General features: G+C 31.0%; 1 protein-coding gene across 4 annotated transcripts in view; it reads left to right on the forward strand.

Moving 5' to 3' along the window:
• The first annotated feature begins 271 nt into the window (after positions 1-271).
• Positions 272-17,573, forward strand: part of Sec6 (Exocyst complex component Sec6) — a 66,740-nt gene continuing 49,438 nt past the window's right edge. The window contains exons 1-4 of one of the 4 annotated variants that reach the window (XM_085816746.1): positions 272-441; positions 2,185-2,312; positions 12,008-12,120; positions 16,606-16,696. In XM_085816746.1, the coding sequence (XP_085672872.1) occupies positions 432-441; positions 2,185-2,312; positions 12,008-12,120; positions 16,606-16,696 (342 nt within the window). In that variant the 5' untranslated portion in view covers positions 272-431. Of the gene's footprint in view, positions 442-840; positions 862-2,184; positions 2,313-12,007; positions 12,121-16,605; positions 16,697-17,573 lie in introns of those variants that run through there. The other 3 variants (XM_085816743.1, XM_085816744.1, XM_085816745.1) reach the window with 3 other exon arrangements.

Raw genomic sequence — 17,573 nt, forward strand, 5'->3', positions numbered from 1 at the left:
TATCCTAAAAAATATATTCCACAAAAAATTTTGAATTATATTCTTATAATGACTTTATTATAATGACTTTATTCTTTAGATTTCCTTTTTCTGGCAAAGGATCAAAGAGATACATCTTCTGTGTCAAAGTTGCAAGTTTTATTGCTTGAAATCCACTGTCTGAATTTTAAATATGTTTTCTGATAAATTCTACGCTAAAAGGAAGGAGTCTCTTTTGTAAAAAACTTACTATCTATTTTATTATCACTCACAAGAGGGCGCTCTTGTGTTATGAAATCTATTTGTTTACTAACTTGAAAAGTTAAGGTGAATGTAAGCTTGGTTTCTTGTATAATTTCTGTTTGTTTGTAAAAGCGTAAAAACTAATTAAAGAAATGTGTAATTATTCTGAACTTAATTAGCGTTGATATTGATCACCATTGATTCAAAATATGACATCGAGTAAGTGTCCGAATAATACCGAAATTTTCTAATTCATTTGCATTTGAAACCGAAATGAATAAATTTGACTATCATCTGTGTATTTCTGGAAGCTGAAACATTATGACTCATCATACAATTCATAATCTTCTTACAAAAGAAAATCTTTTAGCGAGAACTAAGTTAATATGCGTGACGGGGGGAAATATGTTAGGAAAAGGGGCGTTAACAGGAAGCATTTAAAAAGTCTCCAAATATTTTTCAGCCTAATTGTTCAAGTTCATTTCTTATATTACTGACGTGATCAAAATTACTTCAAGCAAACATAAAACTTTATTTTTTACATGAAAAGAAGGTGTACTTATCCAATAAAATAGAAAATTTATTGGAATATATGCAAGGAACTGTATCTTTCATTCGAAAAATATGTGATCTGAACTGGTATGTACTAAAAGGAAAAAAAAAAAAAATATATATATATATATAGGAAAATCGCACCTCAAATTTCGTTTGTATTGAAATAAGTAAATTATAAAATTGAGCAAAGTACCTTTTTAATGCCAGATTTTTATACATGATCGATTTTTAGACGAATTCAGATTTTCATATGGTTCCTTCATTTAATAGAATGTTCTATTAGCAGGTCTTAATCTTTTTATGAATTTTTTTAAAGCTTAATAAGAAATAGGTTTTTATAAACCCAATAATTTATTAGTCCTTAATATAAATTTGATGTTTTCATGGATGCCTTTTTCTAAATTAAAAAAAAAATTCAAAAGGCAGACAGTAATGCTGCATGATGAAGATATTTACACCACTTTTTGAATTATTAATAAGAAGAATTATATATCGATATATTCTTAGGCTTATAACTTTGAGATTTGGCCATACTTATATTTACCATCTTCTTCAGATCGAATATTATCTTGAAATTTTAAACCATATTTTGCCAATGTTTGTATTAAATTAAAAGTTTAATTCTGAGAAAAAATATGAAATTTTTAGGGGAAGCAAAAATTTAGCATTAAGAAGTGTAGCATTATTTTATAATGAAGATAAATTTATATGTGAAGAAGTAATTGCTACTTCTGTGATGTAAAACTACATCTTCATTTTTTTGCATGGAATGATATATTGACAATGTTTACTTCTTTAAACACTAAAACTGATTGCCAGTTATTCATCATTATTTTGCCACTGACTTGATATGGTTTTTAATTTGTGATTTAAAGTATGACATCATGCATAGTAAGTCAACTTGCATTTAATTGATCAAAGAGCAAAAAACAGAGCATGATCTTTCAGATAATTATATTACACTGTCAGTTATTAAAAGTAAAATTTAGGAATCTAAATAAATAGTACAGAATTGCCCACTTATTTGTTTGGCGCTTTTTACAAGGCTAAGAAGAATTGGATTTTTGCCAATTTTCTTTCAGTTTTTAAGTGAAAATAGGTTGACGTGTACATAGATAAAGTCAAGAGTACACAATGCCATTTTTGTACAATTCTTGGATTTTTTTTTTTTTTAAAGTGAAAATAGGTCGATGTGTACATGGTTAGTATGTGCAATTCTTAAAAACGCACCAAGCAGTGGGTGACTCTGCAATTTCCCCAATAAATATTTAAATCTCTGGAATATTTTTAATGGATCATTACTACTATTATCATTACTTTGTGAGAATTTTAAATAGCTCTTCATTGTATAAATATCTTTTATTACACATATTATTAATTTTTTAAATAAAATTCTTTATTTTACAGCATTTGACATGAATCTTATTGAAAGCGAAGCTGCATCAACTGCAGCCAAACATGTAGCTAACATGCTACAACGCCCTGATCAGCTGGAAAAAGTAGACAAATATATGCATCGAGAATTACGTAAAAAGGTAAATAATCTTCATATATCAATTAGAGTTGTATGTTAAATTGAAATTTATGTGTTAATTTTATGTGTGTGTGTGGTTATGGCAAAGCCTCGAGGGCTATCTGCCTAATGGGAGGGATGCCTTTGTGGAGGACTTTCTAAGGGAAACTGGCTCGTATACATGTTCATGGAGAAAACCACGAAAATGGCCATGTAGCCAGCCCGTTCGCAGGATTCGAACCTCGGACCAAACTACCAGTGTTCAGCGACTTTACCACTTGGCAGCTGGTGGGCACGTAATTCTTAATTTTTACAAGTGTATTTTGCAGAAAGTGATGCACAATGATATGGTAATGATGAGCTTAAAAAGATGTTAGCTACATGCAGTTTACAAGTGTATTTTGCAGTCTTATAAAAATATAACCATAGTTTAATAATGACAAAAAATTTGTTGTCTTTAAAAATATTCACATATACTGGTGTTAAAATTATGTGAATATTATAGTTTGTGTATGGAAAAGATAATTTTTATCATTGTGATTGGAAATTTTTGCAAATCTTTCAGTATACTATACTGCATTGTTTCAATCATTACGTGGTGAACATGCTTTGTCTCTATGTACAACATATATGAACTTTTATGTACACGCACATATATATATATATATATATATATATATATATAATTCTAAAACAATTCTTTTGAAAATGACATGCCAAGTATTTTCACGCATTAAGCTGCAGAAAAAGTTATCATTAAAGACATAAAGTAAGAAATTTAGAACTAATATTTCACAAAGACCAAAAATTGAAATTCATAATTTCAATATATGAAATTCAGGTTGATCTTTACATTATGGTAACTTGGCGATTTTTTGGCGAAAATTTGGCGACCAACTCTCCTACAGCAACCCTCTATTTTTTTTCCCCGCCGCCATTTTGTCTTCACGAAGTAAAGACATGTTTCTTTTCTTTTTATCTCCTGAACACTTCTTCCAACAATCTACTAGCCGAATTACACTTATGCTAGAAATTTTATCAAACAAAACTGCTTAATCATGACAAATATTCATTGCAAAATTAGGAAAAACTGCACAATACCATTCTCCTTACGCATTTTTCAAAATAACACATACACATAAACCATGTACACGCCGACTTATTTTTACTTAAAAAAACATCCCAGAATTGCACAAAAATGGCATTGCGCACACTCTTCACTATATCCATGTACACTGCTTTTTTCTCATAAATTACAAAAATTTCACGAAAATACATGATAATTTTCTCAATCTTTAAACCCGGTAAAAAGAACATATATGAAATAACCTGATCGCGAAAAAGTATTTACCCTTTACAAATATGAACATTTCCACATATAAAATAAATAAAATATCCAAAAACTTTTACCTCTAAATCATGTATTACATTATACACGTCACCAACGAATTCATACCGCAAGCATTACAAATACTTAGTATCAAATATTTAAATTATTTCCATGCACGTTTATTTCAACTTAAACGTATACCAAATTCCTACAAGCATAAAATTCACAAAATAACTATCATTTCATTAAAATATCACTAAACCATGTACACGTCGACTTATTTTTACTTAAAAAAACATCCCAGAATTGCACAAAAATGGCATTGCGCACACTCTTCACTATATCCATGTACACTGCTTTTTTCTCATAAATTAAAAAAATTTCACGAAAATACATGACAATTTTCTCAATCTTTAAACCCGGTAAAAAGAACATATATGAAATTACATGATCGCGAAAAAGTGTTTGCCCTTTACAAATATGAACATTTCCACATATAAAATAAATAGAATATCCAAAAACGTTTACCTCTAAATCATCTATTACATTATACACGTCACCAACGAATTCATACCTCAAGCATTACAAATACTTAATATCAAATATTTAAATTATTTCCATGCACATTTATTTCAACTTAAACGTATACCAAATTCCTACAAACATAAAATTCACAAAATAACTATCATTTCATTAAAATATAATTAAATTCAAAAACACTACTTAAAATATAAATGAGCACATACATTAAATTAATAAAAATTACCTTACAATCCTAATTACTTTAAACTAAATCATTGCTAATAACAATTTTCCCAATAATACCAAATTCCTTTCCACCTTACATTTACAACAATGCATAAAAATAATATCCTCAAATAATTAAAAATACTAACTTACCTAATCTTCTTCAGAATCTTGATTACGTGGCGGATATACTTTTCTTACTTCTGTTTCAGAATCTTTAAAATCATACTTATCTTTCAAAGCAAGATACCAGGTAAAATAAATAACATAATAAAACATCTTTATTTCTCTCTCGCACAACCTTAAAAAACATTTATTACAATCCTTTCCAATACCACTAAATACCCATTTCGAATTCACTTTAGTTACGGCCATGGGATCCAAAAATTCACAAACACTATTTCACACAACACAGAATAAAGCCAAATACAAAATTGCCAGAGTTTTTCCCGATTAAAGAACAGTAATTCGTCCATTAATATCACATAACATATCCCATGATCTCTCATTTCGCTCACACAAAATAATGCGTAATCAGAACTGAATACTACTCACATTCTTAACAAAGTCTAACTAACCTAATCTTCTTCCGAATCTTCCTTACATGGTGGATACACTTTTATTATGGATTCAATAAAATTACTGAATGATTTTTTTTTTCCGAATTTGATAGAATTTCATAAAAAAAAATTCTCTTAATCACATCTACAATTCACTTTAGACAGTGCCATACAATCCCAAAATTATTCAACCCTACTTCACACAACACACAATGAAGCTTAATACAAAATAATATACATCCACAGATACTTGTCCAAATTCCCCCCTTTTCCGATTAAAGAACCGTAATTCGTCCATTAATATCACATGACATATCCCATGATCTCTCATTTTCCCCACACAAAATAATGCGTAATCGGAACTGAGTATTGCTCACATTATTACCAAAGTCCCAGGTAGTAACCTTTATCGCCTCCAAAATGTCGCCAAACTACCAGTTACCATATTGTAAAGATCAACCGAAATTCATAATAATATATGTGAACGAATATACGTGAAGCTGATGCACGTACAGGGCACTGTAAAAGCGTTCGAAAAATTGCTTAGTTCTTATTTTGTGTCTACTGTTGCAATCGTAATAATTTGTGCAACATTTATCTTTTTTATGATTTTTTTTGGTGGTTGCTTGTTGCTATTGTTATTCTACATAAAGAAAGGTAAGTGCAGTTACATATTATGTTAAACTTAGGTTAGCTTTTTAATTCAGAAAAGCGACGATTTGAGCATAATTACTCGTTTTTTTTTTTTCTTAGAGGAACCATCTTTTTATTAAACTAAAAATTATTATCTTTTGAGAAGAAAGGATTGACATATTTATGGAGTACCACTGAATTTAAAATATATCTATTTGAGATTTGAAGTAAAATAAAAATATACAAGGTATTCTGAAATCAAAACTTGGCCATTCTTCGATTTTTAGCTATGTGGAAAGCCGAAGGAAAATGTTTCGTTATTTCGTTACGTCTTAAATACATACATACTTTAAATTTGATTTATTTACCTTATAAACAAAAGAGTACCACCACCTCCTTGAATTATTTGGTATTGATCTAATGGTTCATATATTTTCCAAGCAATGGTTTATATTCACTTTTTCAGGAGTAAGGTAAAATATTTCAAACAGTTACTTTCCGAGAGTTTTTAAGAAGATGTGTTTTTATGCAATAGTTTTTATAATAGTTATTTTCTACTTTTATTTTTACTTCCACTTTTCTGTTTTCATTTTTTCCCAGATGTCGGAAGAAAAATAGAAAAAACTGTCTATCACAATGTAATGAAGACAAAGAAAGTGAGACAAAGACTTAAGAAACCAGAACTTTACAATTACTCAGATTTTCCAAAACCCCAATGAATACCTAAGCTGACGTTACTAGCACTAGTTGCCCATCAATGTGTCAGCTACCACTGAAATTACCAAAGGAGCCTAATATTCACAAAAAGTTAGAAAGTGTTTTCACCCGAACTACCTTTAACTTCATTGCAGCCGGTCTGAAAAACAGAAGAAATACTATTGAAATCAACAATTTCTTCAGTAGCTATGCATTTATCTGTGCTTGATGATTCTGGATTGTGCCCAAGTCCATTACTGCCATCCCAAGTTCCAGCCTTAATAGAAAATGTTCCTGGATAATACCAAAACCTGGTTTCGAGTTTCAGTTTCTCAAAAGAGAAAAATAGACATAAATTTTTTTAGATGTACTTTTGTCGAATCTTGCCAAACAATGAAAGAGTTAATCCAATTTCTTAGAATGATTACGAAAGAATAAACCTCTTAGTTCGGAATTTCAAATTTTATTTAAAAAAAAAAATAAGCATTGGTGCAATGTTATTGAAAAAAATTATCTATACCATTCAGTTTTTAGCCGAACAAAACTTAGCCTTCCGTGGTTCCAGTAACAAATTATTCAAAAGAAATAATCATTTTTTAAAGTTTTATAGAAGTGATCACAAAATTTGACCCTATCATGCCTGTCTAAATTAATAAAATTCAAAATAAAAAAATATGCTTCATTACCTTGGAGATAAAATTCAAAATAAAACAATTAACCTATTAGGGGATAATATAAAGCAAATTATTTTAAATAAGAGTCAAACAGGCAAACAGAAGAAACACTATTGAAATCAACAATTTCTTCAGTAGCTATGCATTTATCTGTGCTTGATGATTCTGGATTGTGCCCAAGTCCATTACTGCTATCCCAAGTTCCAGCCTTAATAGAAAATGTTCCTGGATAATACCAAAACCTGGTTTCGAGTTTCAGTTTCGCAAAAGAGAAAAATAGACATAAATTTTTTTAGATGTACTTTTGTCGAATCTTGCCAAACAATGAAAGAGTTAATCCAATTTCTTAGAATGATTACGAAAGAATAAACCTCTTAGTTCGGAATTTCAAATTTTATTAAAAAAAAATTAAGCATTGTTATTGAAAAAAATTATCTATACCATTCAGTTTTTAGCCGAACAAAACTTAGCCTTCCGTGGTTCCAGTAACAAATTATTCAAAAGAAATAATCATTTTTTAAAGTTTTATAGAAGTGATCACAAAATTTGACCCTATCATGCCTGTCTAAATTAATAAAATTCAAAATAAAAAAATATGCTTCATTACCTTGGAGATAAAATTCAAAATAGAACAATTAGCCTATTAGGGGATAATATAAAGCAAATTATTTTAAATAAGAGTCAAACAGGCAAAGCATTTTTGCATTTTACTTGATTTTACCCCTGATGTCAGCCATCAAGAACAGATATCAATTGTATGAGGTATCTTAGTTTACAAAATTCAGGCAAGAGTATTGAAGAAAGGTTTTTAGTATTTTGTATTATAACAGATATGACAGGTGGAGGACGAACATCATTCTTATTAAATATCATTCTATTATATTATTCACTTTTATCTAAAGTGGCTTAGGTATTAGCAATTTATGCAGCCAAGAATACGATAATGGCTCAAAGAAGAGAGGTAAACAGTTTTCTGAGTAATTAATGCTCAAATCGTTGCTTTTCCCAATTAAAAAGTTAACCTTAAGTTTAACAAAATATATAACAGCGCTTACCTTTTTTCACCTAGAAAAAGAATAACAAGAAGCAACTTAAAAAAAAAAAAAATTAAACGTTGCTCAGATTACTATGATTACAACAGTAGAAACAAAATAAGGATTAACAAATTTGTCGAACGCGTCTACCCTTACACTCACTATGGCATCAAGTATTTTCACGTTCAAATAAGACATAAGAGAACACCATAGACGAACTGCTGCCCTGGTTATAACTTTTGACTAAATAAGACAGTGTGCTAGGAGGAAGGGCCACTCAGACTTGGCAAGCTCAACATTGCCTTTTCACAGTTAAATGCTCCAACCCCTAGAGGTGATCCAAGAGGCCGCTAACCTATATGTCAAGTCGACAAGCTAAGACTAAGCTGGGTCGATAGGAATACTTAGCAACTCACATTCCACATCCCCGTTCTGGAGGGATGGTAAAAACATCTGCCATCAATCATCTGCCCCGAACAGCAGAACGAAGTCACTTAAACACTATCAGACAGACCTGGCCACCAATCCGGCCTGCCAACACTATGTCATGGTATACAGAAGTTGGCTTTAGGTGCCCCGTGGGGAAAGCGAAGTAAGGATACCAATATGCAGTTTTGGGCTTCAGGTGGCCAATGGAAACCTCAAGCAGTTTAAAGCTCACTGAATTCGCCAACTTCAACGACGGGAGTGCTTCACCCCGGACAACCATGAATATCTGACTATATAGCTTCACAATCAACAGAACAGACAAGACAGTACCATACGGTCCCTGTCGAGCCTGAAACAGCCATTGTCAGAGATTACTCCATTCCTGTGGCGACTGATTTTAAACACCCGTGGCCGAGACTCCCTAGGTACAGATCCTAATCAGTAGCTACTCAAGTTTTACCTGAGTCGACCCCGGAGGGGCGTTCAAATTAGACAAGAATTTTACTGTTCAGACAGGCCAGCGAGACAAACTGCTTGTTTTAATGATTGCTCTGCACCTTTTTGTGTCAGCGCCGTCGTACGCGGCATGACCTTGCACCTATTGTCGGTGCAGGCCTGTACACAGCATCCTGTTTAAACTTAAAAAAAAAATCTACGAATTGCACAATCTAGGTATTGCACACAGATCAACCAAATAAACTAAACTAAATTACAAACAATTCAAAAAACAACAATAACGACAAAAATGCATTAAAAACAATGAACATTCTACAAAATAAAAACATTAAAATAAAATGCACTTGCCATAATACATTCATTAATTAAATTTCACCAGTAACACAATGTCTGTGAACAAAAGTGCCACCATTTTGCTATATCACATGTCTTTCTGAGATTCAAAATTTCGAAAGTAGCGATAAAAACTTCCTCTAAAGTTAACTTACTACACCAAAACCACAATCTAAATCTTAAACTCTGCTGAAAATTTGACTGCAAATCCACACAAGAACTATCAGAAACGCCCTTCTTCGTCCGAGTTCTCATAGCAGCTTCGCATTTTGCACTCCGTTAAGTCACACATAAATTCCAAAAATACACTTCAATCCTCATAAACACACTTGTTAACAAAAGACTCATTAACAACTCCAACATCGTACCTTTAAATACTAAATTTACTTTCCACACAATCTGAAATGCGCAATTGAAATCTTCCCACCACGTCTATCATTGCAAAATAGGCCATTTCAAAATACGCATGACATGAACCAATGAGCAATTAAACCACTCCAGGAAAAGATTTTTCAACATCAACAGGGTTGCCATACAACATGCAATCGCGCTAAAAACCAGCGCAGAACAAACACATATCGCCACATTTAGTGAAATTAGGGTGCATATTAGATTAGAGCCAAAATATGTAATAACAATTATAATTTAAATTAGCAATAGCCTCTTAATTTTTCATTATAATTTGGGTACTTTCTCTCTCTATTCTAAAATATAGTGATAACGTTCTCTGGCCTTTGTCATTTTTAGATTATTACATATCATATGACTTTTACACAATGATGATGACAAAACTAATCTCGAACTTGAACTCAAAATTTCTGGAACCGAACCTAACCCTGACAAGAATCTCGGGGCAAAGTGTAATGTTGCAAAGTAGGCAACCCAGAATTTTATGAAAATGTACTTATCTGGCAACCCACTAATAGTTGTACATCAGTGATGCCCAACCTTTGGCCTATTGCGAGCACATTTCCAAAACATCAACGTTTTTGTTAAACATATTTCCAATCTTATGTGATACATCTGAAATATTAATTTCGGCAAATGGGGTTTGAGATGAATAATAATATTGGTTGAACTTTATTGAAATGAGAGAAGTGGAGTTGAACATTTTTTTCAGTGCATTTTGGTTTTCTGATTATTTCTCTGTTTCAATTGCCTCGGTTGTTAATATGGCTTGATAAATTTTGAAAATGGGTGAAATTTTTTTCTTTCATCTGATTTATCCACAAATTTATCTTTATCTGAAAAGTAGTTACAGTCCCAGTCCATTGAAAAGGGTTTTTCTTTTCCCTGGAGATCTTCGTTCAGTTTTTTTCAGTTTAGCTGTTATATCCGTGAGAAAATACAGATGGGATAACCAATTACTATCGTCCAATTTATAAATTTTGTTTCCGGATTCCAAAAACTGCTTTATTGGCGAAAGAAGTTCTACAAATCGTTGAAGTACTTTTCTCCTGCTGAATCATCTAACATCGGAATGAAGCAATGAGATTCATGTTCGTTATTAAGTTCCTCAGTCAATCAATTATTTTATAACGTCTCAATCAATTATTTTATAACAATCAATTATTTTATAACGTCTTGCAAGATATCTCTTATGACTATAAATGCTTATCATATTTTAATGATTAAGAAATATAAATGAATGGTTATTTTTAAAATATTTTTTGTTCATAGTACCCAATCGGGCTGGCGAACACATACAAAACGATCGGCGAGCACAAGGTTGGACACCGCTGTTGTACATGCATTATACCAGTACATATATGCCACCATCCATCTGGGTGGTGATGGTGGAAGTGTATGTTTGAAATTCAAGAGTCATGTTGGTGATTTCTACGTTGAGTTTTTTTTTTTCTTGTAATGCCACTGTAGAGTTTGTGCACTAATGAGAAAGGAAGTGTTGCATTTTTTCAGAAATATCATGATGGCATTTGCCTAGTAGTAGACTGTGTTGGAATGCACATTCCATGAAGTTAATCTGTGCAATTCTTTGATGTTTTTCAAGTTAAAGCAGGTTGATATGTACATGCCAAATTTCTCTGCATTGCCGAGAATTCTTCAATTCTCTGATTTATTTTAAAGTTAAAACAGATTGCTTTGCATGAATACAGAAAACTGGGAAAAAGGGAAGATAAGTATTTTATTATGGATGTTTGTTGCTTTTGTAATTTATTATTGTTTCATGTAATTTTGAGTAATGTTTGTTTTATATAATTATTAGTGCCTCATTATGGATATTTCTTGCATTTTTAATTTTGTTAATTCATTGCTGTTTTTATTTAATTTTCAGTGCACTGCCAATTTTTAAAATGGCTAATGTTTTTTGCATGTTAGGTTAGCAAAAAATTAGTTGCTAGTGACTTTGTGGGAGGGTTGGTGGATAATATAAGAATACTGATTTTTCATTCGTAAAATTAATTATTAAACATTCTTTGGTACTTACATATTATCTGTTGACGTATCCAAGTAGCATTTCCTGATTATGGATGACTGTGCCCTTTAGTATTCTGCAGTAATGATTGGCGACTGTTGCTGAAATTTCTGCTTATGGTCAACGGGATAATATGTAAGTACACATTCTTTTATTTCACGAATTGGAGAATGTTGCAATTAATCATTACGTTTAAAAATTAATATTTAAAAAAATATTCATTGGGTAGTAGGGCATGTGATTCTAAATTCATTTTCGTATCAGCAAATTCTTGGTCATTATTTTTACTGCTTAAGAGATTGTTATGTAATTTTAGCTCTTATGCAAATGATAATATTTGGTGATACTTCATTTTTTTAAAAAGAAAGTTAATTTTTAATATATACAGGCCTCAGTTGATGGTGTTTTGAAAACTGCTATGCAGACTCAGTTGGATGGTGTACAGACTGGTTTATATCAATTGGATGCTGCTTTGACTGAAATCAAAGAAATTAATAAAGAGTATACCATTTTTCATTTATCCATTATTTTCATTTTATCATAGAACTAAAACTGTTTTGCTCATCATGTAAAATTTAAGCAATTTTGCTTAAAATTTTGATAGAAAATCGTAATAGAGTAGAAAATTTTAGGTGAATTGTGTTATTTAATTATTTGTTTGATGTAGGTCTTTATTAGACATTTTTATTTAAACATGTGTAATTAACTTGAAATTATCTGTGTAAATTTTATTCTCCTAGTCAAGTTGAATTTTTTTGGGCTGAGCTAACATTTAAATTTCTTGTCTTGAGAATTTTTTTCTTTAATTAAAATTTAGTGACAATATTTAAAATGAAAACTAGATTTCTAGTTTTCATTTTAAATATTGTCACTGGTTATTTTTTTGCCATATTTTGCCATTTTTTTTAGTACTATGGATTACACAATTTAGCAGTTACTTAATGATGAAGAGACTGCATAAGATTCTTTCAGGGTAAAGGAATATTTCATAGCAACAAACTTTGTCAATTAAGTCATGAATTGTTAATTAAAAACTGCTTCAAAATTAGATCTGCAAAGAATTTTTATTTTACATTATTTCCATAAATGAATACTAGTGCTGCCATCTGTTATACATTAGAGAATTAAAAGCCATGATTGCATGTATTTTAAATGAAATTTTGCAGCTTTCATCTGGGAGATAAAAACTGATAGAAAAGGTGGGATGCCTGATGTCCCACCGCTCGTCAAAGGGTTAAAACAACTAAAAATTGAATTTATGCTGCTGTGTTTTACAATTTTTTATTAGATAAAAGTTTCAGGGGTGTTTGTGCTCCAGGGAAACCCCGGAATTCCGGGGATTTTGAACTTCGATACCCGGAAATTCCGGGGATCATCGTTCAAAAGGAAGTAGGAATAATAATGAATTATTTATTTTGATCTGGGTAATTTTGTTTGCTTTGAAAGCAGAAAATGCAAGGTCAGTGTGTGTGGTGAAAACTTTTCCTTTCTTTCTCCAAAGGTAGTGATAATGCGTGAAAAGGGGGGGGAAACTTCTTTTTTGTTCTTTCCGTATTGCGAGTTATGACTCATTCCCCCGGTTCTCGGATATTCTCTTCTGGATTCTTTTCGGCAAGTAGGCGTGGCAGAAAAAAAAGGGAGAGACTTCGTTCGACCAGATGTGCGATCACGTGACTCTTAGTTCAAAGGTCTTATCTCTCCTGGCGTGGCGCCAATAAGTAGAGAAGGGGGATTTTTCGCGGTATTAGCTTTTTGTCATTGATCGCTTCTCAACTTTTTTTTCCTCCGCTGTGTAAAATTTTCGTTTCATTTATTGATGCACGTGTAAATTTTTTGTTTCGTTTATTGAAATATTTTTTTATTTATGTACACAAGAGAATTTCACTATGAAATTTCTCGATATAAATAGTGATATTATACAATTAGAAGAAGGTGTCCGGAATGCATTTAGGTGGAATTGGATTGAACGGAGAGATGGTAATGGGGATACCATCGGCACATGGTGCAAGAAAGTAAATGTTGCTGGACGAGCATATTGTGTTTTTGTAACTCACTGCTGAAGTATGGTGGGGAAGGATTCAAGGCTTTAACAAATCATTCTAAAATTGTGACGCACATAAAATATTCAAAGTGCATTAGACATTCAATGACTTTAAGTAATCATGCTAATTCAAAAAATACTGATGACTTACTGGAGACTGATGCTCGGCCATTGGATATAGTGACAAGAAAAGCACGCCAAGAGGTATTAATAACTTCGTTTATCGCCGAGAATTCTCTTTCTTTCAATGTAGCTCCCAATTTAATTGAACTCTGCAAACAGTTGAGCCGCGATCAGACGGCACTAAACTCGTTGGAAATGTCCAGGACTACTGCATGTTATAAGATGAAATATGGGCTCGCAAAAACTATTAAGGAAAATATCATTAAAACTTTAAAGGAGACTCCATTTTCTCTAAATTTGGATGAAAGTACTAGCAATGCTCAAAGTATACTGGCAGTATTGGTGCAGTTTTATGACAACAAATCAAAATGAAGTTGTAGTTCATCATTTTGCATCTCTAAAGATGGAATCTTGCAATTCAGAAGCTGTTTTTAAAGCAGTTGTTAATACTATTGAAGATAATAATATTTCATGGGCAAACTTAATTAGTGTATTAATGGACTCATGTAACACCATGCGTGGAAAAAAAAAGGGTGTTGAAACCAGACTACGATCAAACAAAGCACCCCACTTATTAGATATTGATGGTGACACATGTCACACAGCTAATAACTGTGCAAAAAATTTGCTTCATGTTTTGATAGATACTTAGAAGATTTGTTTTGATGACATCTATTTTGATATGGAAAGCTGCAGTAAAAGAGAAAATGTTTTCAAAATCTGTGAATCCCTTGCCATTAAAAAACTTAAGCCCTTGAAGAGACCAGACCATAGGTGGGTGTACATTTTATGTGTTTTAGAAAGAATCAAAGATCTGTGGGATGCTCTTACTGCATTTTATTTTCACTACTTGGATAAAATTGATAAAGGGGGTTATTTTTCTTATGTTGAAACTGTATACAATAAAAGAAATATTTCTGCAGCTCAGAAAAAAATTGTTGAAGGGGTGTATTCTTGCTTGCATTCCCAAAAACTCACAAAGGATGCTTTAGCTCGGAAAAAAAGAATGCTAAATGGGTTATTTGTTATGGAAAACAAAACTTTATTGCATATGGCATTATATTCAGCAGTATTACCAGAGTTCAACACATATATTAAATTATTTGAAACAAAAAAACCAATGCTTCATTTAATACATTCCAGTATTTATAAATTGATGGCAAAAATTTTCTCTTTTTTTTTTTATGAAGCCAGAAAATATAGAGTGCACATCTTATAATGATTTATTATAAAGGTTGATGTCACAAATCCAGAATTCCATCTACCTAGCAAAGTAATATTTACTGGTGCAGAAGCTTCCACTCTCCTGAAGAAATTATCAAAAAATCATCCAATAGCAAAAGAATTCCAAATTTCTCTGATGAAAGATTATACTAATACCACACAGCATATGAAACAGAAATTACCCCTTAAAGATTCATATCTAATTAGTTTTACAGCATTAGATCCAGAGCTAAGAGGTAAAACCAGTACAATATTAGCTTTTGAAAAATTATCATCTTTTATGTCCCATATTTTTAGTGATAATAAAAAGTCAAAAGCTGAAATAAGGTTATACCAGAGTGATATTGATATCACCAAAGAAATGCTCTACACATCTGATGAAAGTGGAAATCAAGTCAAGTGTACAATTGATAAATATTGGTCTAAAGATTTTAATTTAAAAGATGATTTCACAAATGATTATAAGTATCCTACATTGGCTAAATTGGTCAAAGCCTGCCTTAGCTGCTTCCATGGCCCATTAGTGGAAAGTGCATTCAACTTAATGGATACACTGGTCATTGACTATAGAACCTCTCTTAAGATTGATTCCCTAGATGCAGTGCAGACTATTAAATATGATTTAATGGCTTCTAAAGAAACCTCATGTGAAAAATATGGCTAAAAAATCCAATAACTGATCCAATTCACAAAGATCTCTTACTGAATATGAACAGAAGTTGGAAAACATATCAAGAGGACTTAAAAACATGTATTTCGGATGAGTCACCTATAAAAGTCTCTGAAAAACCTCCTACATTAGCAGAAAAGCAAACTGCTTCTACCTCTGCATGTGCAATTCTAGAGAAAATTTCTTCAACTGTAAATGAGGAAAATAAAAGTCAACCTTCCTGCAATTATGAAGTTCACCACAAAAGAAAGACAAGCCCACAAACATCAGAAAATAAAAAAAAGCAGCAGAAATTAGATAATTTTTTTTTAAAGAATTAATTCAGGTAATTTAAAATGTTTACATGAAATGTAGTAGTTTATATGTTTGAAAATTTATGGTTATTAATTTTGCAAAAAAAGTAATTCATTGAACTTTTATAATTAAGTCATTCAATACTTCATAATTGTAATTTTTCATTTCTCTCCGCCCCCCTTCTCGAAACTCCAAAATGTCAGTAGTAAGTCCGTAAAAGTTTCAGGGGATTTTTTGGGGTCCCACAAACACCCCTGAAGTTTACATGTCTTATAAATTTATTTCATTAAGAGAAATAGAATGCAAAAATTAGCTTAAAATGTAATATTTTGTTTTGTTATATCATTAAGTAAATAATTCATTAAATGCAAAATGAGACTAGCATAATTTTGTTCAAATATATTAAATAGTTACTGTTGCTCATTTTATATTGCTTGAAAGAGTCCTTGTAAGCTTATTGTAGCTATAATAATGGTTATAATTGTTAATAGGATAGGAATCTGTTTGTTGTAATCCATGAATTAATACAGGATATCTCAACTAAGGTAGAATTCTTAGGGAAGGGGAATTTATTTAATCTGAGACTAGTATTCTCAAACTAAATGTTTAATTTTTACCATTTTGTACATTTCAGTATTCAAGAAATGCAAGAAACTTTAAAGCTTGTACCAGATCTTGTTGAAAATTTGTATGCATTAAAAGTAGAAAGCAAAGAACATAGTCAGGTGATGTAGTAGATATATTATTCTATTTTATACAACCCTGAAAATTAATATTACAGAAAAAACAATTCAAATTTAATTTCATAAGAAGATAAACATTTAAAAATTTTCATTTTCTTTTCTTTTTCTTTCTCTTTTTTTTTTTTTTGTAAATTTTAATTCTTTCTGATAAAAATTATTTCAAAATAACTTTGACAGCTGTTTGTAGACCTGAAGTATCTGTTGTTTTAAATTACTGCAACATTAAGCACTTCTAAGATAAAAAAGGTATCTTCTATATTAGCAAATGAAATCTAAGACTGAAAGATACAATTGCTGATTATTTGTTTATTTATTTTTATATCTAATATTTTATCAGTAAGTGATGCTCACGTTTTGTAGTAGTGAGTATGTTCAAATGTAATTGCTTGTATTTTGAGTAATTGTAATGTACAATAGAGCTTAAGTTATACTATTGTAGGTATCTGGCACTCTTATGTGGATCATTTATTCCAGCTCAAGTAAAATGAAGTTTATTTTTAATATTATTAATAATTTTTAAAAGTTTTTGTGTTGATTTAAATAACGTGAAAAGATGATAAAAAACAGTTAGTAAGAAGGAAGAATCAAAAGAAGGTATTAAATTAATTTAGATGAATATTTCTTATATGATGAATGCCCTGCTACAGTTGTGTGGTATATAAATGTTAATGGAAATATAACTATGCCCAGTATGTAGGTCTATTGGTCTGTATTTATTCCATCAATAATTGCTTAGCTGTAATATATACTTCTTTATTAAAAGTGTACTAAGTAAAAATTTGTGCAGTATCATGTCAATTTGTCATCCTTTCAAGGAATTTTTGTATATCTATTTTTTTTTTTTAGTGTATATAATATT

This window comes from Stegodyphus dumicola, chromosome 5 (assembly GCF_044657685.1).
Source record: "Stegodyphus dumicola isolate Sdum_Otavi_A_Nest chromosome 5, ASM4465768v1".
NCBI classification, from domain to species: Eukaryota; Metazoa; Arthropoda; class Arachnida; order Araneae; family Eresidae; genus Stegodyphus; species Stegodyphus dumicola.